The sequence below is a fragment of the Pleurodeles waltl genome, chromosome 10, assembly GCF_031143425.1.
Source record: "Pleurodeles waltl isolate 20211129_DDA chromosome 10, aPleWal1.hap1.20221129, whole genome shotgun sequence".
Taxonomy (NCBI): domain Eukaryota; kingdom Metazoa; phylum Chordata; class Amphibia; order Caudata; family Salamandridae; genus Pleurodeles; species Pleurodeles waltl.
In genome coordinates this window covers 1,077,367,617-1,077,390,356 of record NC_090449.1, presented here as the reverse complement: position 1 = coordinate 1,077,390,356, position 22,740 = coordinate 1,077,367,617, and the positions used below count along the sequence as shown (strand labels likewise).

Below are 22,740 nucleotides of genomic sequence, written 5' to 3'. Positions count from 1 at the left end.
TAACTGGGCCTGGTGCAAGGTGCAAGTACCCCTTGGTACTCACTACAAGCCAGTCCAGCCTCCTACATTGGTTGTGCAGCGGTGGGATAAGTGCTTTGAGACTACTTACCACTCTTGTCATTGTACTTTTCATAAGAGAAAAATATACAAAACAAGGTCAGTGTATATACACATAGCCAAAAAGTTTAGCATTTCCTCTTTTCACTCTTTTCTAAGTGCTGAAAAGTACTTCTAAACTTTCAAAAAGATCTTAAAAGTTTAAAAAGTTTTTTTCTGTCTTTCTAAAAAGTTCTGAAAACTTTTTTCTCTTTATCTATCACTTTAACTCTCTCTAAAAATGTCTGGCACAGGCCAAAATGTTGATCTGTCCAAACTTGCATATGATCACCTTAGCTGGAAAGGAGCAAGGAGTCTCTGCATAGAGAGAGGTTTGAGTGAAGGGAAGAATCCTTCCTTAGAACTGTTAATTAACATGCTTAGAGTACAGGATAAGGCCATACGTGCCCAATCTGTTGAAAAAGTAGCTAATGGTTCTCAATCTGATCCAGGGACTCCCACAGGAAAAGATTCAGGAAAGAAACTTCCTAGCCTGCCCATTACTAGACAGTCTAGCATAGTTGGTAATGATGATGAGCCACACCATATAAATAGTGTTGTCTCACATCATAGCAAAAGCATTTATTCTCACCATACTGGTAGTGATGTTTCTGTTAGCCAAGCTGTTAGGGTGGCTTCTGTAAGGGACAGGTCTCCTTCTGTCCATTCTCACCATACTTCTGTTTCAAGGCATGTCCCTCCCACCCACCCTGATGACAGATTGTTAGAAAGGGAGCTCAATAAGTTGAGAGTGGAACAAACCAGACTGAAGCTTAAAAAGCAACAGCTGGATTTGGATAGACAGTCTTTTGAACTAGAGAAAGAAAGACAGACGTTGGGTTTAGATACCCATGGTGGCAGCAGCAGTATTCCCCATAGTCATCCTGCAAAAGAGCATGATTCCAGGAATCTGCATAAGATAGTTCCCCCTTATAAGGAGGGGGATGACATTAACAAGTGGTTTGCTGCACTTGAGAGGGCCTGTGTTGTACAGGATGTCCCTCAAAGGCAGTGGGCTGCTATCCTATGGCTATCATTTAGTGGAAAAGGTAGGGATAGGCTCCTTACTGTGAAAGAAAATGATGCTAATAATTTCCAAGTTCTTAAGAATGCACTCCTGGATGGTTATGGCTTAACCACTGAACAGTACAGGATAAAGTTCAGAGAAACCAAAAAGGAGTCTTCACAAGACTGGGTTGATTTCATTGACCATTCAGTGAAGGCCTTGGAGGGGTGGTTACATGGCAGTAAAGTCACTGATTATGAAAGCCTGTTTAACACAATCCTGAGAGAGCATATACTTAATAATTGTGTGTCTGATTTGTTGCACCAGTACCTGGTAGACTCTGATCTGACCTCTCCCCAAGAATTGGGAAAGAAGGCAGACAAATGGGTCAGAACTAGGGTGAACAGAAAAGTTCATACAGGGGGTGACAAAGATGGCAATAAGAAGAAAGATGGTGAAAAATCTCAAGATAAGCATGGGGATAACGGTAAAACCAAAGATCCCACTTCAAATCTTAAACACTCTTCAGAGGGTGGGGATAAAACTAATTCTTCCTCTTCTTCTCAACCTGCACACATTAAAAAGCCTTGGTGCTTTGTGTGTAAAAACAGAGGCCATAGGCCAGGGGATAAGTCCTGTCCAGGTAAACCCCCTGAGCCTACCACCACTAATACATCAAGCTCTAGTGCCCCTAGCAGTAGTGGTACTAGTGGTGGGACTGCTGGCAACAGTCAAGTTAAGGGTGTAGTTGGGTTCACTTATGGGTCCATCATAGAAACTGGGGTAGTCAGTCCCAAGACAGTTTCTGTCACACCTAGTGGCATTGGCCTTGCCACACTGGCTGCTTGTCCCCTTACAATGGATAAGTACAGGCAGACAGTTTCAATAAATGGTGTTGAGGCCTTGGCCTACAGGGACACAGGTGCCAGTATCACTTTGGTGACTGAAAACCTAGTGCATCCTGATCAACACATCATTGGACAACAGTATAAGATTATTGATGTCCATAACTCCACTAAGTTTCTCCCCTTAGCTATAATTCAGTTTAGTTGGGGTGGAGTTACTGGCCCTAAGCAGGTGGTGGTATCACATAGCTTACCTGTAGACTGCCTCTTAGGTAATGACCTAGAGGCCTCAGGTTGGGCTGATGTAGAGTTTTATGCCCATGCAGCCATGCTGGGCATCCCTGAGGAATTGTTCCCTCTCATTTCTACTGAAATGAAAAAGCAAAGGAGAGAAGGCCTGAAAACTCAGGATCCCTCTCCATCAACAGGTAAAAAGGGTATCACAGTATCCCCTAACCACCCTACCATTCAGGATACCATTCCTGTGGTGGGAGAAACCTCTCCTGGGGTGGCACCTGTTCTAAGGGAATCATCAGCTGGCAAAGCTGGACTCCCTGAGGTAGAAGTACCTCTCTGTGGGATAACTAACATTGGTGACAAAAAGAGCACCATTTTAGTTAACATGGAGCATCCTTCCAACCCTCCCAGAGAAACTTTAGTGCAGAAACTCTGCACTGCCTCACAACACTTAGGACAGCATCCCTGCCCTAGTGCGGAGCTCATAGGACAGCATCCCTGCCCTGCTCCAACTCAAGAGAAACAGCATCCCTGTTCTCTCTTCCAGCCATATGGACAAAGTTTTTGCCCAGCTATGGCTTTTCTGAGACAGCATCCCTGTCTGGCATTTCCATCACTACAAATAGGTTCAGTGGACAATTCCCACTGCTCTAAACTAAAACTTACTGATAGAAACTCTGAAAATACATCTTCACATTGTTGCTTAGCTAAAAAACTTCAAACAGGGTGGTTTACATCCCCACAGGGAAGTAACCATGTAGTGGATGATAAAGGGAGTAACCAGTCTATTGCAGAGCTACTCTCTACTTATCACCACTTAGACAATAAAGTCTCAACTGGCCAAGGTTAGCCTTATTGTCCTTCGTTTGGGGGGGGTTGTGTGAGAAAGTAGCCTCTTTCTAGCCTTGTTACCCCCACTTTTGGCCTGTTTGTGAGTGTATGTCAGGGTGTTTTCACTGTCTCACTGGGATCCTGCTAGCCAGGGCCCAGTGCTCATAGTGAAAACCATATGTTTTCAGTATGTTTGTTATGTGTCACTGGGACCCTGGTAACCCAGGGCCCCAGTGCTCATAAGTGTGCCTGAATGTGTTACCTGTGTAGTGACTAACTGTCTCACTGAGGCTCTGCTAATCAGAACCTCAGTGGTTATGCTCTCTCATTTCTTTCCAAATTGTCACTAACAGGCTAGTGACCATTTTTACCAATTTACATTGGCTTACTGGAACACCCTTATAATTCCCTAGTATATGGTACTGAGGTACCCAGTGTATTGGGGTTCCAGGAGATCCCTATGGGCTGCAGCATTTCTTTTGCCACCCATAGGGAGCTCTGACAATTCTTACACAGGCCTGCCACTGCAGCCTGAGTGAAATAACGTCCACGTTATTTCACAGCCATTTTACACTGCACTTAAGTAACTTATAAGTCACCTATATGTCTAACCTTTACCTGGTAAAGGTTAGGTGCAAAGTTACTTAGTGTGTGGGCACCCTGGCACTAGCCAAGGTGCCCCCACATTGTTCAGAGCCAATTCCCTGAACTTTGTGAGTGCGGGGACACCATTACACGCGTGCACTACATATAGGTCACTACCTATATGTAGCTTCACAATGGTAACTCCGAATATGGCCATGTAACATGTCTATGATCATGGAATTGCCCCCTCTATGCCATCCTGGCATAGTTGGCACAATCCCATGATCCCAGTGGTCTGTAGCACAGACCCTGGTACTGCCAAACTGCCCTTCCTGGGGTTTCACTGCAGCTGCTGCTGCTGCCAACCCCTCAGACAGGCATCTGCCCTCCTGGGGTCCAGCCAGGCCTGGCCCAGGATGGCAGAACAAAGAACTTCCTCTGAGAGAGGGTGTGACACCCTCTCCCTTTGGAAAATGGTGTGAAGGCAGGGGAGGAGTAGCCTCCCCCAGCCTCTGGAAATGCTTTGTTGGGCACAGAGGTGCCCAATTCTGCATAAGCCAGTCTACACCGGTTCAGGGGACCCCTTAGCCCTGCTCTGGCGCGAAACTGGACAAAGGAAAGGGGAGTGACCACTCCCCTGACCTGCACCTCCCCTGGGAGGTGTCCAGAGCTCCTCCAGTGTGCTCCAGACCTCTGCCATCTTGGAAACAGAGGTGCTGCTGGCACACTGGACTGCTCTGAGTGGCCAGTGCCACCAGGTGACGTCAGAGACTCTTTCTGATAGGCTCCTTCAGGTGTTAGTAGCCTATCCTCTCTCCTAAGTAGCCAAACCCTCTTTTCTGGCTATTTAGGGTCTCTGTCTCTGGAGAAACTTTAGATAACGAATGCAAGAGCTCAGCCGAGTTCCTCTGCATCTCTCTCTTCACCTTCTGATAAGGAATCGACTGCTGACCGCGCTGGAAGCCTGCAAACCTGCAACATAGTAGCAAAGACGACTACTGCAACTCTGTAACGCTGATCCTGCCGCCTTCTCGACTGTTTTCCTGTCTGTGCATGCTGTGGGGGTAGTCCGCCTCCTCTCTGCACCAGAAGCTCCGAAGAAATCTCCCGTGGGTCGACGGAATCTTCCCCCTGCAACCGCAGGCACCAAAAAGCTGCATTACTGGTCCCTTGGGTCTCCTCTCAGCACAACGAGCGAGGTCCCTCGAATCCAGTGACTCTGTCCAAGTGACCCCCACAGTCCAGTGACTCTTCAGTCCAAGTTTGGTGGAGGTAAGTCCTTGCCTCACCTCGCTGGGCTGCATTGCTGGGAACCGCGACTTTTGCAGCTACTCCGGCCCCTGTGCACTTCCGGCGGAAATCCTTTGTGCACAGCCAAGCCTGGGTCCACGGCACTCTAACCTGCATTGCACGACTTTCTAAGTTGGTCTCCGGCGACGTGGGACTCCTTTGTGCAACTTCGGCGAGCACTGTTTCACGCATCCTTGTAGTGCCTGTTTCTGGCACTTTTCTGGGTGCTACCTGCTTCAGAGAGGACTCCTTGTCTTGCTCGACGTCCCCTCTCTCTGCTGGTCCAATTTGCGACCTCCTGGTCCCTCCTGGGCCTCAGTAGCGTCCAAAAACGCTAAGCGCTTGATTTGCAGCTAGCAAGGCTTGTTGGCGTTCTTTCGGCGGCAAAACACTTCTGCACGACTCTCCACGGCAAGAGGGATCCGTCCACCAAAGGGGAAGTCTCTAGCCCTTTTCGTTCCTGCAGAAACCTCAGCTTCTTCTGTCCAGTAGAAGCTTCTTTGCACCCGCAGCTGGCATTTCCTGGGCATTTGCCCATCTCCGACTTGCTTGTGACTTTTGGACTTGGTCCCCTTGTTCCACAGGTACCCTAGATTGGAAATACACAGTTGTTGCATTGCTGGTTTGTGTCTTTCCTGCATTATTCCTCTAACACGACTTCTTTGTCCTTAGGGGAACTTTAGTGCACTTTGCACTCACTTTTCAGGGTCTTGGGGAGGGTTATTTTTCTAACTCTCACTATTTTCTAATAGTCCCAGCGACCCTCTACAAGGTCACATAGGTTTGGGGTCCATTCGTGGTTCGCATTCCACTTTTGGAGTATATGGTTTGTGTTGCCCCTATCCCTATGTTTCCCCATTGCATCCTATTGTAACTATACATTGTTTGCACTGTTTTCTAAGACTATACTGCATATTTTTGCTATTGTGTATATATATCTTGTGTATATTTCCTATCCTCTCACTGAGGGTACACTCTAAGATACTTTGGCATATTGTCATAAAAATAAAGTACCTTTATTTTTAGTATAACTGTGTATTGTGTTTTCTTATGATATTGTGCATATGACACTAAGTGGTACTGTAGTAGCTTCACACGTCTCCTAGTTCAGCCTAAGCTGCTCTGCTAAGCTACCATTATCTATCAGCCTAAGCTGCTAGACACCCTATACACTAATAAGGGATAACTGGGCCTGGTGCAAGGTGCAAGTACCCCTTGGTACTCACTACAAGCCAGTCCAGCCTCCTACATTGGTTGTGCAGCGGTGGGATAAGTGCTTTGAGACTACTTACCACTCTTGTCATTGTACTTTTCATAAGAGAAAAATATACAAAACAAGGTCAGTGTATATACACATAGCCAAAAAGTTTAGCATTTCCTCTTTTCACTCTTTTCTAAGTGCTGAAAAGTACTTCTAAACTTTCAAAAAGATCTTAAAAGTTTAAAAAGTTTTTTTCTGTCTTTCTAAAAAGTTCTGAAAACTTTTTTCTCTTTATCTATCACTTTAACTCTCTCTAAAAATGTCTGGCACAGGCCAAAATGTTGATCTGTCCAAACTTGCATATGATCACCTTAGCTGGAAAGGAGCAAGGAGTCTCTGCATAGAGAGAGGTTTGAGTGTAGGGAAGAATCCTTCCTTAGAACTGTTAATTAACATGCTTAGAGTACAGGATAAGGCCATAAGTGCCCAATCTGTTGAAAAAGTAGCTAATGGTTCTCAATCTGATCCAGGGACTCCCACAGGAAAAGATTCAGGAAAGAAACTTCCTAGCCTGCCCATTACTAGACAGTCTAGCATAGTTGGTAATGATGATGAGCCACACCATATAAATAGTGTTGTCTCACATCATAGCAAAAGCATTTATTCTCACCATACTGGTAGTGATGTTTCTGTTAGCCAAGCTGTTAGGGTGGCTTCTGTAAGGGACAGGTCTCCTTCTGTCCATTCTCACCATACTTCTGTTTCAAGGCATGTCCCTCCCACCCACCCTGATGACAGATTGTTAGAAAGGGAGCTCAATAAGTTGAGAGTGGAACAAACCAGACTGAAGCTTAAAAAGCAACAGCTGGATTTGGATAGACAGTCTTTTGAACTAGAGAAAGAAAGACAGACGTTGGGTTTAGATACCCATGGTGGCAGCAGCAGTATTCCCCATAGTCATCCTGCAAAAGAGCATGATTCCAGGAATCTGCATAAGATAGTTCCCCCTTATAAGGAGGGGGATGACATTAACAAGTGGTTTGCTGCACTTGAGAGGGCCTGTGTTGTAGAAGATGTCCCTCAAAGGCAGTGGGCTGCTATCCTATGGCTATCATTTAGTGGAAAAGGTAGGGATAGGCTCCTTACTGTGAAAGAAAATGATGCTAATAATTTCCAAGTTCTTAAGAATGCACTCCTGGATGGTTATGGCTTAACCACTGAACAGTACAGGATAAAGTTCAGAGAAACCAAAAAGGAGTCTTCACAAGACTGGGTTGATTTCATTGACCATTCAGTGAAGGCCTTGGAGGGGTGGTTACATGGCAGTAAAGTCACTGATTATGAAAGCCTGTATAACACAATCCTGAGAGAGCATATACTTAATAATTGTGTGTCTGATTTGCTGCACCAGTACCTGGTAGACTCTGATCTGACCTCTCCCCAAGAATTGGGAAAGAAGGCAGACAAATGGGTCAGAACTAGGGTGAACAGAAAAGTTCATACAGGGGGTGACAAAGATGGCAATAAGAAGAAAGATGGTGAAAAATCTGAAGATAAGCATGGGGATAACGGTAAAACCAAAGATCCCACTTCAAATCTTAAACACTCTTCAGAGGGTGGGGATAAAACTAATTCTTCTTCTTCTTCTCAACCCACACACATTAAAAAGCCTTGGTGCTTTGTGTGTAAAAACAGAGGCCATAGGCCAGGGGATAAGTCCTGTCCAGGTAAACCCCCTGAGCCTACCACCACTAATACATCAAGCTCTAGTGCCCCTAGCAGTAGTGGTACTAGTGGTGGGACTGCTGGCAACAGTCAAGTTAAGGGTGTAGTTGGGTTCACTTATGGGTCCATCATAGAAACTGGGGTAGTCAGTCCCAAGACAGTTTCTGTCACACCTAGTGGCATTGGCCTTGCCACACTGGCTGCTTGTCCCCTTACAATGGATAAGTACAGGCAGACAGTTTCAATAAATGGTGTTGAGGCCTTGGCCTACAGGGACACAGGTGCCAGTATCACTTTGGTGACTGAAAACCTAGTGCATCCTGATCAACACATCATTGGACAACAGTATAAGATTATTGATGTCCATAACTCCACTAAGTTTCTCCCCTTAGCTATAATTTAGTTTAGTTGGGGTGGAGTTACTGGCCCTAAGCAGGTGGTGGTATCACATAATTTACCTGTAGACTGTCTCTTAGGTAATGACCTAGAGGCCTCAGGTTGGGCTGATGTAGAGTTTTATGCCCATGCAGCCATGCTGGGCATCCCTGAGGAATTGTTCCCTCTCATTTCTACTGAAATGAAAGAGCAAAGGAGAGAAGGCCTGAAAACTCAGGATCCCTCTCCATCAACAGGTAAAAAGGGTATCACAGTATCCCCTAACCACCCTACCATTCAGGATACCATTCCTGTGGTGGGAGAAACCTCTCCTGGGGTGGCACCTGTTCTAAGGGAATCATCAGCTGGCAAAGCTGGACTCCCTGAGGTAGAAGTACCTCTCTGTGGGATAACTAACATTGGTGACAAAAAGAGCACCATTTTAGTTAACATGGAGCATCCCTCCAACCCTCCCAGAGAAACTTTAGTGCAGAAACTCTGCACTGCCTCACAACACTTAGGACAGCATCCCTGCCCTAGTGTGGAGCTCATAGGACAGCATCCCTGCCCTGCTCCAACTCAAGAGAAACAGCATCCCTGTTCTCTCTTCCAGCCATATGGACAAAGTTTTTGCCCAGCTATGGCTTTTCTGAGACAGCATCCCTGTCTGGCATTTCCATCACTATAAATAGGTTCAGTGGACAATTCCCACTGCTCTAAACTAAAACTTACTGATAGAAACTCTGAAAATACATCTTCACATTGTTGCTTAGCTAAAAAACTTCAAACAGGGTGGTTTACATCCCCACAGGGAAGTAACCATGTAGTGGATGATAAAGGGAGTAACCAGTCTATTGCAGAGCTACTCTCTACTTATCACCACTTAGACAATAAAGTCTCAACTGGCCAAGGTTAGCCTTATTGTCCTTCGTTTGGGGGGGGTTGTGTGAGAAAGTAGCCTCTTTCTAGCCTTGTTACCCCCACTTTTGGCCTGTTTGTGAGTGTATGTCAGGGTGTTTTCACTGTCTCACTGGGATCCTGCTAGCCAGGGCCCAGTGCTCATAGTGAAAACCATATGTTTTCAGTATGTTTGATATGTGTCACTGGGACCCTGGTAACCCAGGGCCCCAGTGCTCATAAGTGTGCCTGAATGTGTTACCTGTGTAGTGACTAACTGTCTCACTGAGGCTCTGCTAATCAGAACCTCAGTGGTTATGCTCTCTCATTTCTTTCCAAATTGTCACTAACAGGCTAGTGACCATTTTTACCAATTTACATTGGCTTACTGGAACACCCTTATAATTCCCTAGTATATGGTACTGAGGTACCCAGTGTATTGGGGTTCCAGGAGATCCCTATGGGCTGCAGCATTTCTTTTGCCACCCATAGGGAGCTCTGACAATTCTTACACAGGCCTGCCACTGCAGCCTGAGTGAAATAACGTCCACGTTATTTCACAGCCATTTTACACTGCACTTAAGTAACTTATAAGTCACCTATATGTCTAACCTTTACCTGGTAAAGGTTAGGTGCAAAGTTACTTAGTGTGTGGGCACCCTGGCACTAGCCAAGGTGCCCCCACATTGTTCAGAGCCAATTCCCTGAACTTTGTGAGTGCGGGGACACCATTACACGCGTGCACTACATATAGGTCACTACCTATATGTAGCTTCACAATGGTAACTCCGAATATGGCCATGTAACATGTCTATGATCATGGAATTGCCCCCTCTATGCCATCCTGGCATAGTTGGCACAATCCCATGATCCCAGTGGTCTGTAGCACAGACCCTGGTACTGCCAAACTGCCCTTCCTGGGGTTTCACTGCAGCTGCTGCTGCTGCCAACCCCTCAGACAGGCATCTGCCCTCCTGGGGTCCAGCCAGGCCTGGCCCAGGATGGCAGAACAAAGAACTTCCTCTGAGAGAGGGTGTGACACCCTCTCCCTTTGGAAAATGGTGTGAAGCTAGGGGAGGAGTAGCCTCCCCCAGCCTCTGGAAATGCTTTGTTGGGCACAGAGGTGCCCAATTCTGCATAAGCCAGTCTACACCGGTTCAGGGGACCCCTTAGCCCTGCTCTGGCGCGAAACTGGACAAAGGAAAGGGGAGTGACCACTCCCCTGACCTGCACCTCCCCTGAGAGGTGTCCAGAGCTCCTCCAGTGTGCTCCAGACCTCTGCCATCTTGGAAACAGAGGTGCTGCTGGCACACTGGACTGCTCTGAGTGGCCAGTGCCACCAGGTGACGTCAGAGACTCTTTCTGATAGGCTCCTTCAGGTGTTAGTAGCCTATCCTCTCTCCTAAGTAGTCAAACCCTCTTTTCTGGCTATTTAGGGTCTCTGTCTCTGGGGAAACTTTAGATAACGAATGCAAGAGCTCAGCCGAGTTCCTCTGCATCTCTCTCTTCACCTTCTGATAAGGAATCGACTGCTGACCGCGCTGGAAGCCTGCAAACCTGCAACATAGTAGCAAAGACGACTACTGCAACTCTGTAACGCTGATCCTGCCGCCTTCTCGACTGTTTTCCTGTCTGTGCATGCTGTGGGGGTAGTCCGCCTCCTCTCTGCACCAGAAGCTCCGAAGAAATCTCCCGTGGGTCGACGGAATCTTCCCCCTGCAACCGCAGGCACCAAAAAGCTGCATTACTGGTCCCTTGGGTCTCCTCTCAGCACGACGAGCGAGGTCCCTCGAATCCAGTGACTCTGTCCAAGTGACCCCCACAGTCCAGTGACTCTTCAGTCCAAGTTTGGTGGAGGTAAGTCCTTGCCTCACCTCGCTGGGCTGCATTGCTGGGAACCGCGACTTTTGCAGCTACTCTGGCCCCTGTGCACTTCCGGCGGAAATCCTTTGTGCACAGCCAAGCCTGGGTCCACGGCACTCTAACCTGCATTGCACGACTTTCTAAGTTGGTCTCCGGCGACGTGGGACTCCTTTGTGCAACTTCGGCGAGCACCGTTTCACGCATCCTCGTAGTGCCTGTTTCTGGCACTTCTCCGGGTGCTACCTGCTTCAGAGAGGGCTCCTTGTCTTGCTCGACGTCCCCTCTCTCTGCTGGTCCAATTTGCGACCTCCTGGTCCCTCCTGGGCCTCAGTAGCGTCCAAAAACGCTAACCGCACGATTTGCAGCTAGCAAGGCTTGTTGGCGTTCTTTCAGCGGGAAAACACTTCTGCACGACTCTCCACGGCGAGAGGGATCCGTGCACCAAAGGGGAAGTCTCTAGCCTTTTTCGTTCCTGCAGAAACCTCAGCTTTTTCTGTCCAGTAGAAGCTTCTTTGCACCCGCAGCTGGCATTTCCTGGGCATTTGCCCATCTCCGACTTGCTTGTGACTTTTGGACTTGGTCCCCTTGTTCCACAGGTACCCTAGATTGGAAATCCACAGTTGTTGCATTGCTGGTTTGTGTCTTTCCTGCATTATTCCTCTAACACAACTTCTTTGTCCTTAGGGGAACTTTAGTGCACTTTGCACTCACTTTTCAGGGTCTTGGGGAGGGTTATTTTTCTAACTCTCACTATTTTCTAATAGTCCCAGCGACCCTCTACAAGGTCACATAGGTTTGGGGTCCATTCGTGGTTCGCATTCCACTTTTGGAGTATATGGTTTGTGTTGCCCCTATCCCTATGTTTCCCCATTGCATCCTATTGTAACTATACATTGTTTGCACTGTTTTCTAAGACTATACTGCATATTTTTGCTATTGTGTATATATATCTTGTGTATATTTCCTATCCTCTCACTGAGGGTACACTCTAAGATACTTTGGCATATTGTCATAAAAATAAAGTACCTTTATTTTTAGTATAACTGTGTATTGTGTTTTCTTATGATATTGTGCATATGACACTAAGTGGTACTGTAGTAGCTTCACACGTCTCCTAGTTCAGCCTAAGCTGCTCTGCTAAGCTACCATTATCTATCAGCCTAAGCTGCTAGACACCCTATACACTAATAAGGGATAACTGGGCCTGGTGCAAGGTGCAAGTACCCCTTGGTACTCACTACAAGCCAGTCCAGCCTCCTACACAGTCGCCCCACCAAGGACACTGTAAGGACCTCTAAGGAAGACCAGAAACCCATCCTTGTACCCAGGTGGAGACAGCCAGGTGAGAGACCCACAGAGAAAGAGACAAGCACAGCAGCAAAGATACACTCATGAACAAAATAAATGCAAAAGATAGGGAATCCAGGAGAGGGAAACAAAAGAAGCGTGAGCTAAGGCTGTGTGGCATATTAAGGTGGTAGCAGAAAGCCACAGTAGCACACAGCTCTCAGGCACCCAACAAGTGTCCCTTGAGTCTTCTTATACTATCAAACCCAAGCCAACCTGGAAGTAGAATGAGTAAACAAGGAAGTGAATGTCATTGTATTCTGAAGTACGAGACCACTAACCTAAGAGTCTAACCGCTATAGCATAACAACATCTGATACGTTTACATACAGTGAATCTCAAAGCCAATCACTGACATAGGCCCTCATAAGGACCTTGGTGGCAAATGCCCCCTACTGCCATGGCGAAGGCCGTCAACATACCGTCGCCGTGGCGGCTACCGACCGTCTGTGGCATTATGACTGTAGACAGAATTCCCCCAGGACGCTGGTGGAATTCTGTCTACGGTCATGGAGGCGGACGGTGGTAAGGTGGCGCTGCTGCCAGCAGCCGTATCATGTCCCATGATACGGCCTGGCGGTGTTTTGCTGGCAGCAGCGCTGCGTCCCGTCTTCTGCCAGAGGACCCCCTGCAAGCAGGAGAGGGGGGTTGGGGATGTTGTGTGCGTGTGTGGGTGTGTGTGTGACTGTGTGTGAATGCATGCATGCGTGTGTAATGCGTGTGTGCATGAGTGGTTGTGAGTGTACGTGCATGTTGTGTCGTGAGATTGCTTGTGTGTCTGGATGTATGTTCGTGAGTGTTGCTGTGAGTGTGTATGAATGTATGAGTGCGTGGGTGAATGTGTGTACGCATGTGTGTATGAGTGTGTATGTATGTGCGTGTGTGTGTGTTTAAATGTGCAGGGGGGGTCAGGAGAGGGAGGGGGAGGGTGGGGGAGGACTCTGGAAAAGGGGAGGGGGCGGGTAGACCCCTATTAGTGCAAAGGAAGGAATTCCCTGGCACTGATAGTGCCTACTGCCATGGTTTCAGTGGCGGTACAGAAACCACTGAAACCATGGCAGGGGGCAGGGTCATAAACCCATGGGCGGCCTAGTGACGGTCGCCGGGCTGGAGACTGAAGTCTCCAGCCCAGCGGTCATTACCGCTGTGGCGGTCGGTGTGTTGACTTGCCAGTTTGGCTTTGGCCAAACTGCCAATGTCTTAATGGTGGAGGTAGGTACCGCCAGCCTGTTGGCGGTAATACTTCACTATACCACCGACCGCCGGGGTCGTAATGACCCCAATAGTCTGTTGGTTTGAAGCTATGGCTTACATCATGCCTTCGTGGACCAATGCTGGACACCTTGTCCTAAAACTTGATGCCTCCCAGATGTGAATACAGCTGGCTGGTGTTTACTTACAGGTGTGTTACACTGGTGCTCTTGTGGTTAATCCATTTTAGTTTCTTATTGGGTCACAGGAGTCAGCTTAGCCCTTTGGCTTGCAGGCCTGTTGCCCCGTCACCTAGTGACGTCTTACCTATTTAGCTTGCTCGGTTTTATTTCATTTATATTATTATTTTTTTAGCTTTCCCCATGTGCTTACATTTTATGAGAAGTGTTTTGATTTTCATTATCAGTGCCACTCTGAGAAAGGGTCATTATCAGCGCCAGTGATTGTAGGAAAGTACCATCTTGCCTGGCATGTTACCCCCATTTTTTACTTGTATGTATGTTTGTTTTTGTCTGTGTCCCTGGGATCCTGCTAGCCAGGACCCCAGTGCTCATAGGTTGTGCCCTGTATGTGTTCCCTGTGTGGTGCCTAACTGTATCACTGAGGCTCTGCTAACCAGAACCTCCGTGTTTATGCTCTCTCTGCTTTTAAAATTGTCACTGCAGGCTAGTGCCTATTTTTACCAATTCTGATTGGCACACTGGAACACCCTTATAATTCCCTAGTATATGGTACATAGGTACCCAGGGTATTGAGGTTCCAGGAGATCCCTATGGGCTGCAGCATTTCTTCTGCCACCCATAGGGATCTCAGACAATTCTTACACAGGCCTGCCACTGCAGCCTGAGTGAAATAACGTCCACGTTATTTCACAGCCATTTACCACTGCACTTAAGTAACTTATAAGTCACCTATATGTCTAACCCTCACCTAGTGAAGGTTAGGTGCAAAGTTACTAAGTTTGAGGGCACCCTGGCACTAGCCAAGGTGCCCCCACATTGTTCAGGGGAATTTCCCTGGACTTTGTGAGTGCGGGGATGCCATTACACGTGTGAACTACATATAGGTCAATACCTATGTGTAGCTTCACAATGGTAACTCTGAACATGGCCATGTAACATGTCTAAGATCATGGAATTGTCCCCCAAGCCAAATGTGGTATTGGGGGGACAATTCCATGCAACCCTGGGGCTCCATTATGGACCCCGGGTACTGCCAAATCAGCTCTCTGGGGTTTTCTCTGCAGCTATCGCTGCTGCCAACCCTCAGACAAGGTTCGACCCTCCTGGGGTCTGGGCAGCCCAGTGCCAGGAAGGCAGAACAAAGGATTTCCTCTGAGAGAGGGTGTTACACTCTCTCCTTTTGGAAATAGGTGTTAAGGGCTTGAGAGGAGTAGCCTCTCCTGGCCTCTGGAAATGCTTTGAAGGGCACAGGTGGTGCCCTCCTTGCATAAACCAGTCTACACCAGTTAAGGGATCCTCCAGCCCCTGCTCTGGTGCGAAACTGGACAAAGGAAAGGAGAGCTCCTCCAGTGTGACCCAGACCTCTGCCATCTTGAATGCAGAGGTGTGAGGGCACAATGGAGACCTCTGAGTGGCCAGTGCCAGCAGGTGACGTCAGAGACCCCTCCTGATAGGCTCTTACCTGGTTAGGTAGCCTATCCTCCTCTGAGGGCTATTTAGGGTCTCTCCTGTGGGTTTCTCGCCACATAACGAATGCAAGAGCTCACCAGAGTTCCTCTGCACTTCTCTCTTCAACTTCTGCCAAGGATCGACCGCTGACTGCTCCAGGACACCTGCAAAACCACAACAAAGTAGCAAGAAGACTACCAGCAACATTGTAGCACCTAATTCTGCCGGGTTTCTCGACTGTTTCCTGGTGGTGCATGCTCTGAGAGCTGTCTGCATTCACCCTGCACTGGAAGCCAAGAAGAAATCTCCCGTGGGTCAACGGAATCTTCCCCCTGCTAATGCAGGCACCATACTTCTGCAGCACTGTCCTCTGGGTCCCCTCTCATCTTGACGAGCGTGGTCCCTGGAACACAGGAGCTGGATCCAAGTGACCCCAACAGTCCAGTGGTCCTTCTGTCAAAATTTGGTGGAGGTAAGTCCTTGCCTCCCCACGCCAGACAGTAATCCTTTGTACTGCATGAACTGCAGCTTCTAGGGCTTCTGTGCACTTTTGCAAGACATCCTTCGTGCACAGCACAGCCCAGGTCCCCAGCACTCCGTCCTGCATTGCCCAACACGCTGAGTTGACCTCCGACTTCGTGGGACCCTCTTTTGGTGTGCTGAGACGACCGCCGTGCTCAGATTTCCTGAATGCCTGTTCAGGTGCTTCTGCAGGCGCTACTTGCTTCTGCATGGGCTCTCTGTGTTGCTGAGTGCCCCCTCTGTCTCCTCCTCCAAGGGGCGACCTCCTGGTCCTTTCTGGGCCCTGGCAGCACCCATAATCTTCAACCATGACTCTTGCAGCTAGCAAGGCTTGTTTGCGGTCTTTCTGCGTGGAAACAATTCTTCATCCTCCAGCATGCCGTGGGACATCTTCTGACCAAAGGAGAAGTTCCTGGCACCTTCCGTTGTTGCAGAATCTTTGGCTTCTTCCACCCGGAGGCAGCCCTTTTCCACCTTCATCCGGGGTTTAGTGGGCTCCTGCCCCCCTGGACACTTGCGTGACTCTTGGACTCGGTCCCCCTCTTTTGCAGGTCCTCAGGTCCAGGAATCCGTCTTCAGTGCTTTGCAGTCAGTTGTTGTATTTGCAGAATCCCCTATCTCGACTTTCCGGTCTTTCTGGGGTAGTAGGGTAACTTTACTCCTACTTTTCAGGGTCTTGGGTTGGGGTATCTTGGACACCCTTAGTGTTTTCTTATACTCCCAGCGACCCTCTACACACTACACTAGGCCTGGGGTCCATTCGTGGTTCGCATTCCACTTCTGGAGTGTATGGTTTGTGTTGCCCCTAAGCCTATTGTCTCCTATTGCATCTTATTGTATTCTACAGTGTTTGCACTTCTTTTCTAAATGTTTACTTACCTGATTTGGTTTGTGTGTATATTTTGTGTATTTTACTTACCTCCTACGGGAGTATATCCTCTGAAATACTTTTGACATATTGTCACTAAAATAAAGTACCTTTATTTTTAGTAACTCTGAGTATTGTGTTTCTTATGATATAGTGCTATATGATATAAGTGGTATAGTAGGAGCTTTGCATGTCTCCTAGTTCAGCCTAAGCTATCTCTGCTATAGATACCTCTGTCAGACTAAGCTGCTAGAACACCTCTAATCTACTAATAAGGAATAACTAGACCTGGCACAAGGTGTAAGTACCACAGGGTACCCACTATAAGCCAGGCCAGCCTCCTACAGTGATACACGTAGGTATTGTCATCATGTCCCACTTACATGTGACAGAAACATCATGTACACTTGTTAGGGATTGTTTATGCAACTGCTCACACAAGTCTGCCACATCACCAGTTGCTTAGGAACATACCTGTGCCAGTGATCCTACATGATCTGTATAAATACACCTCACACGGACAAGGTCATTAGAGGGATTCCTTCCAGATGCCATTGACTCTGCGTGTCACCTTGCTGCAGAAATCAGCCTTTGTGTCTTCATTGAGTCTGCTCTAGAGAGCTCATTCCAAGGTAATGAGGGTTGGGGGCGCTTCTTGTGGACATGTAACTGGCAGATTAAGTTTATCATACCTAGCTCTCACTAAGGTAGAGAATTCAGCTTTATTGGTGAGGAATTTCATATCTTATGTTTATTGTAAGATGGTGGGGTTTTATATTCACAACTCTCATCTTCACCATTCTGCTTTTATTATTGTTCATTATCCTAATCATCTCAACACATGGATTTTATCTTAGATTGCACTCTTTTCAATAAATCTACTGAAAACTCTCCTGCATCTCCTTCATTGCCTGTGTGTGTATGAGACGTATTGCTAATGGGAGAAAGGGGTAACTTCCGTTCCACCACAGCTCCCCTGAAATGTTGCAGTCTAGCGTCCATGCCTAAGACTGCCAGAAATCACCTTTGCGGTCTGAGTTTTGGTGAGGTGCTGCTTGTGAGCTGTGAGAGTTGGGCCAACAGTTGTGACTTGTTGTAGGAGTGACTCAGTCTCCAGAAACAGAAGCACTGTCACCCCTAAGCCAGCAGTCTCGCTAGGGAGTGCAAATACAACACCCTTGTACCCTGGGAACCGAACACTGCCGTGTACTTAGTATAGGGAGTGATCTGGTAACAAGAACTAGTAATATTCACAATTTCAACAATTAGTAGTTGACCCCATTTCACATATTATTGCAAGCCTGACCAAATGATGAAAAGATTGCCAGGTTTGTTCTGCTTCCCACGTGCAGTGGCATGAAGATGACAGTGACTCTTGGTGTTATTTCAGATCGTGTTCAGGAACCTGGCCAGCCGCCCCTACAACATCTACCCTCATGGACTCGCCAGAGTCGGGGCTTTCACCCCAACAGCAGCATCTAAAGGTAAGATACTGGTGATTAAATGTAGAATACTGACACCTGGCAGGAGCACTGACCTCTGGAACTTACCTCATCCCCACCCAGTTAAAGAAAACTCACTGTCTACCTAGAAGCCAACCTTTCCTTGGTCACGTTATAATCGACACTCATTTCTCATATCTATATTCAGTAAAGAACAACCATGCCTTACCTAGGCTTCCTGGCACGGTCACCACTGTGAAGGGCTTCATTTCCCCAGTCTCCACCTAGCCATGCCTCAATGGTCTTATGGAGCAATAGGAGTGGTGAGGATGGTGGACACCTAGTCACGCTTCGATGGTCCTACTGAAAGACAACCTTTCCTTGGTCACAAAATTCGCTGTTTGCGACGTGCAAAAAGCTAGCTACATGTGGCCCCTAGTGCTCCGTCAGACCATCGAGCATGGCTAGTTGTCCATGATCCTTACCACTCCTAGTGCTCCATGAGACCATTGAGGCGTGGCTAGGTGTCCACGATCCTTGCAACTCCTAGTGCTCCGTAAGACCATTGAGGCATGGCTAGGTCTCCAAGACCCTCGCCACTCTGAGAGCTCCGTAAGACCATTGAGGCACGGCTAGGTGTCTAAGACCCTCAACACTCCTAATGCCCCGTAAGACCATCGAGGCATGGCTAGGTGTCAAAGACCCTCACCACTCCTAATGCCCCATAAGACCATCGAGGTATGGCTAGGTGTCGAAGACCCTCACCTCTCCTAGAGCTCCGTTAGACCATTGAGGCATGGCTAGGTCTCCAAGACCCTCGCCACTCTGAGAGCTCCGTAAGACCATCGAGGCATGGCGAGGTGTCCATGATCCTTGCCACTCTTAGTGCTCTGTAAGAGCATGAATGCGTGGGTAGGTGTCCAAGACCCTCACCACCCCTAGTGCTCCGTGAGACTATCGAGGCATGGCTAAGGGCCAGATGTAGCAAGGTCGGAATTTGCGAGTCCCTGCACTCACAGGGATGGTGGCCTGCTGAAGTCAGCAGACCTCCATGTCTGTGACTGCTTTTTCAATAAAGCAGTTTTTATTTTTTATTTTGAGGCCGTTTTCCTTAAAGGAAAATGAGTTGCAAAATAAAAAAAATAACCAAACCATTTGGTTTCGTTTTTCCAGTGTAGGCAGTGGTCCATTGGACCACTGCCTGCTCTGGAAAAACCTTTTTGCCCACATTCACAAAGGGGAAAGGGTCCCATGGGGACCTCTTCCCTTTTGACACTGGTGGTAACTGCGAATTGCTTTGCACATTCGCGGTCACAAAGCAATTCTGCATTGCGATGCGAGTCGCAAATAGGAAGGGAACACCCCTTCCTATTTGCGAGTCGCATTCACAATTTGCGAGTCGGTACCGACTCGCAAATTGTGAATGTGCATCGCAGAAGGCTGTTTGCATGGCGCAAACTGCGATTTTCGCTTTGCAGCATGCAAACAGCTTCCTACATCTGGCCCTAAGTGTCCACGATACTTGTCACTCCTAGTGCTCTGTAAGGCCATCGAGGCGTGGCTATGTGTCTAACACCCTCTCCAATCCTAGTGGTTCGTAAGACCATTGCGGCATGGCTACCTGTCCAGGATCCTCACCACTCCTACTGCTCCGTAAGACCCTTGAGGCATGGCTAGGTGGTCACGATCCTTGCCCCTCCTAGTGGTCGAAGCGTTGCTAGGTGTTGAAAGCTCTTGCCAATTCTAGTGCTCCATAAGACCATTGAAGCATGACTAGGTGTCCATTACCCTCGCCACTCCTAGTGCTCAATAAAACCATTGAGGCCAGGCTAGGTGTCCATGAAACTCACCGCTCCTAGTGCTCCATAAGACCATCAAGACATGGCAAGGTGTCCACAATACTTGCCACTACTAGTGCTCGGTAAGACTATCGAGGCATGGCTAGCTGTCCATGATCCTCACCACTACTAGTGCTCCGTAAGACCATTTAGGCGTGTCTAGGTGTCCACGATCCTTGCAACGCCCGGTACTCCATCAGACCATTACAATAATAGTAATAATAGTAATAAAAGTGGAGAAAATAATAATATTAACAACAATAATAATAACAATAGTAATAATTATAATAACAGCAACAGTAATAATTAGCATAAAATTATATGGATAATATCATTAGAGATGATAGAAATAATAATGATAATAATAATAATAATAATAATAATAATAATAATAATAATAATAATAATAATAATAATGATACCAATAGTAATCATGATACTGCTAATAATAATATTAATAATAACACTCAGCGTAACAATAACCACAATAATAATAGTCTGATAGGGTTACGGTGGATTAGGCAGTAACGAGGTCGAGCAGCAGCCTGTATTGTCTGTCAGTACAGGAGGTACAGCACAAAGCTGGTATTCCATTGTAAATACAAGCACCAGTCACCCTGTCTAAGGGAGAATCAGGAACTATCCTGCATGAGGGTGGCTATAGGAGTCCAGCGCAGCCCTACACCCATCCTGCATGCGGGCGACTCCAGGCAGGGTCAGCCCTACACCCATCCCGCATGCAGGTGACTCTAGGAGTCCGGGCAGGGTCAGCCCTACACCCATCCTGCATGCAGGTGACTCTAGGAGTCCAAGCAGGGTCAGCCCTACACCCATCTTGCATACGGGTGGGAGTCCAGGCAGGGTCAGCCCTACACCCATCCTGCATGCAGGTGACTCTAGGAATCCTGGGTGCCCTACACCCATCCGGCATGAGAGTGACTCTAGGAGTCTGGGCAGGGCCAGCTATACACCCATTCTGCATGCGGGTGACTCTAGGAGTCCGGGGCAGCCATATACCCATCCTGCATGTGGATGACTCTAGAAGTCCGGGGAGGGTCAGCCCTACACCCTGCCTCCATGCGGGTGACTCTAGGAGTACAAGGAGGGTCATCCCTACACCCATCCCGCATGTGGGTGGCTCTAGGAGTCTGGGCAGGGTCAGACCTATATCCATTCTGAATGCAGGTGACTCTAGGAGTCCAGGCAGGGTCAGCCCTACACCCATCCTGCATGCAGGTGACTCTAGGAGTCTAGGCAGGGCCAGCCATACACCCATCCTGCATGCAGGTGACTTTAGGAGTCTAGGCAGGGCCAGCCATACACCCATCCTGCATGCAGATGACTCTAGGAGTCCGGGGCAGCCCTACGCCCATCCCGCATGAGGATGGCTCTAGGAGGCCAGGCAGGGTCAGCCCTACACCCATCCTGCATGTGGTTGACTTTAGGAGTCTGGGCAGGGCCAGCCATACACCCATCCTGCATGCGCGTGACTCTAGGAGTCCGGGGAAGGTCATCACTACACCCATCCCGCACAAGGGTGGCTCTAGGAGTCCGGGGAAGCCCTAGAGCCATCCTGCATGTGGGTAGCTCTACGAGTCTGGGGCAGCCCTACACCCATCCCGCATGAGGGTGGCTCTAGGAGTCCAGGCAGGGGCAGACCTACACCCATCCTGCATGCAGGTGACTCTAGGAGTCCGGGGCAGCCCTACACCCCTCTGGCATGAGGGTGACTCTAGGAGTCCAGGCAGGATCAGCCCTTTACCCATCCCATATGCGGGTAACTCTAGGAGTCCGGGCAGGGTAAACCCTACACCCATCCTGCATGCGGGTGAATCTAAGAGTCCAGGCAGGGTCAGCCCTACATCCATCCTGCATGCAGGTGACTCTAGGAGTCCTGGGCAGGGCCAGCCATACACCCATTCTGCATGCGGGTGGCTCTAGGAGTCTGGGGCAGCCCTATACCCATCCTGCATACGGGTGACTATAGAAGTCCGGGGAGGGTCAGCCCACACTCTTCCTGCATGCGGGTGACTCTAGGAGTACAGGGAGGGTCATCTCTACACCCATCATGCATGCATGTGACTTGAGGAGTCCGGGGCAGCCCTATACCCATCCTCAATGCGGGTGACTCTAGGAGTCCAGGCAGGGTCAGCCCTACACCCATCCTGCATGCGGGTGACTCTAGGAGTCCAGGCAGGATCAGCCCTACACCCATCCTGCATGCAGGTGACTCTAGGAATCCTGGGTGCCCTTCACCCATCCGGCATGAGAGTGACTCTAGGAGTCTGGGCAGGGCCAGCTATACACCCATTCTGCATGCGGGTGACTCTAGGAGTCCGGGGCAGCCATATTCCCATCGTTGCATGCGGGTGACTCTAGAAGTCCGGGGAGGGTCAGCCCTACACCCTGCCTCCATGCGGGTGACTCTAGGAGTACAAGGAGGGTCATCCCTACACCCATCCTGCATGCGGGTGGCTCTAGGAGTCTGGGCAGGGTCAGTCCTATATCCATTCTGAATGCGGGTGACTCTAGGAGTCCAGGCAGGGTCAGCCCTACACCCATCCTGCATGCAGGTGATTTTAGGAGTCTGGGCAGGGCCAGCCATACACCCTTCCTGCATGCGGGCGACTCTAGGAGTCCGGGCAGGATTAACCCTACACCCTTCCTGCAGGCGGGTAACTCTAGGAGTCCGGGGCAGCCCTACACCCATCCCGCATGAGGATGGCTCTAGGAGGCCAGGCAGGGTCAGCCCTACACCCATCCTGCATGTGGTTGACTTTAGGAGTCTGGGCAGGGCCAGCCATACACCCATCCTGCATGCGGGTGACTCTAAGAGTACAAGGAGGGTCACCCCTACACCCATCCTGCATGCAGGTGACTCTAGGAGTCCGGGCAGGGTCAGCCCTGCTCCCATCCTGCAGGCAGCACT

General features: G+C 48.7%; 1 protein-coding gene across 1 annotated transcript in view; it reads left to right on the top strand.

Moving 5' to 3' along the window:
• Nucleotides 1-22,740, top strand: part of F8 (coagulation factor VIII) — a 463,887-nt gene that overhangs the window by 214,328 nt on the left and 226,819 nt on the right. The window contains exon 10 of the mRNA XM_069212149.1: nt 17,922-18,015. Within this exon, the coding sequence (XP_069068250.1) occupies nt 17,922-18,015 (94 nt within the window). The remainder of the gene's footprint in view (nt 1-17,921; nt 18,016-22,740) is intronic.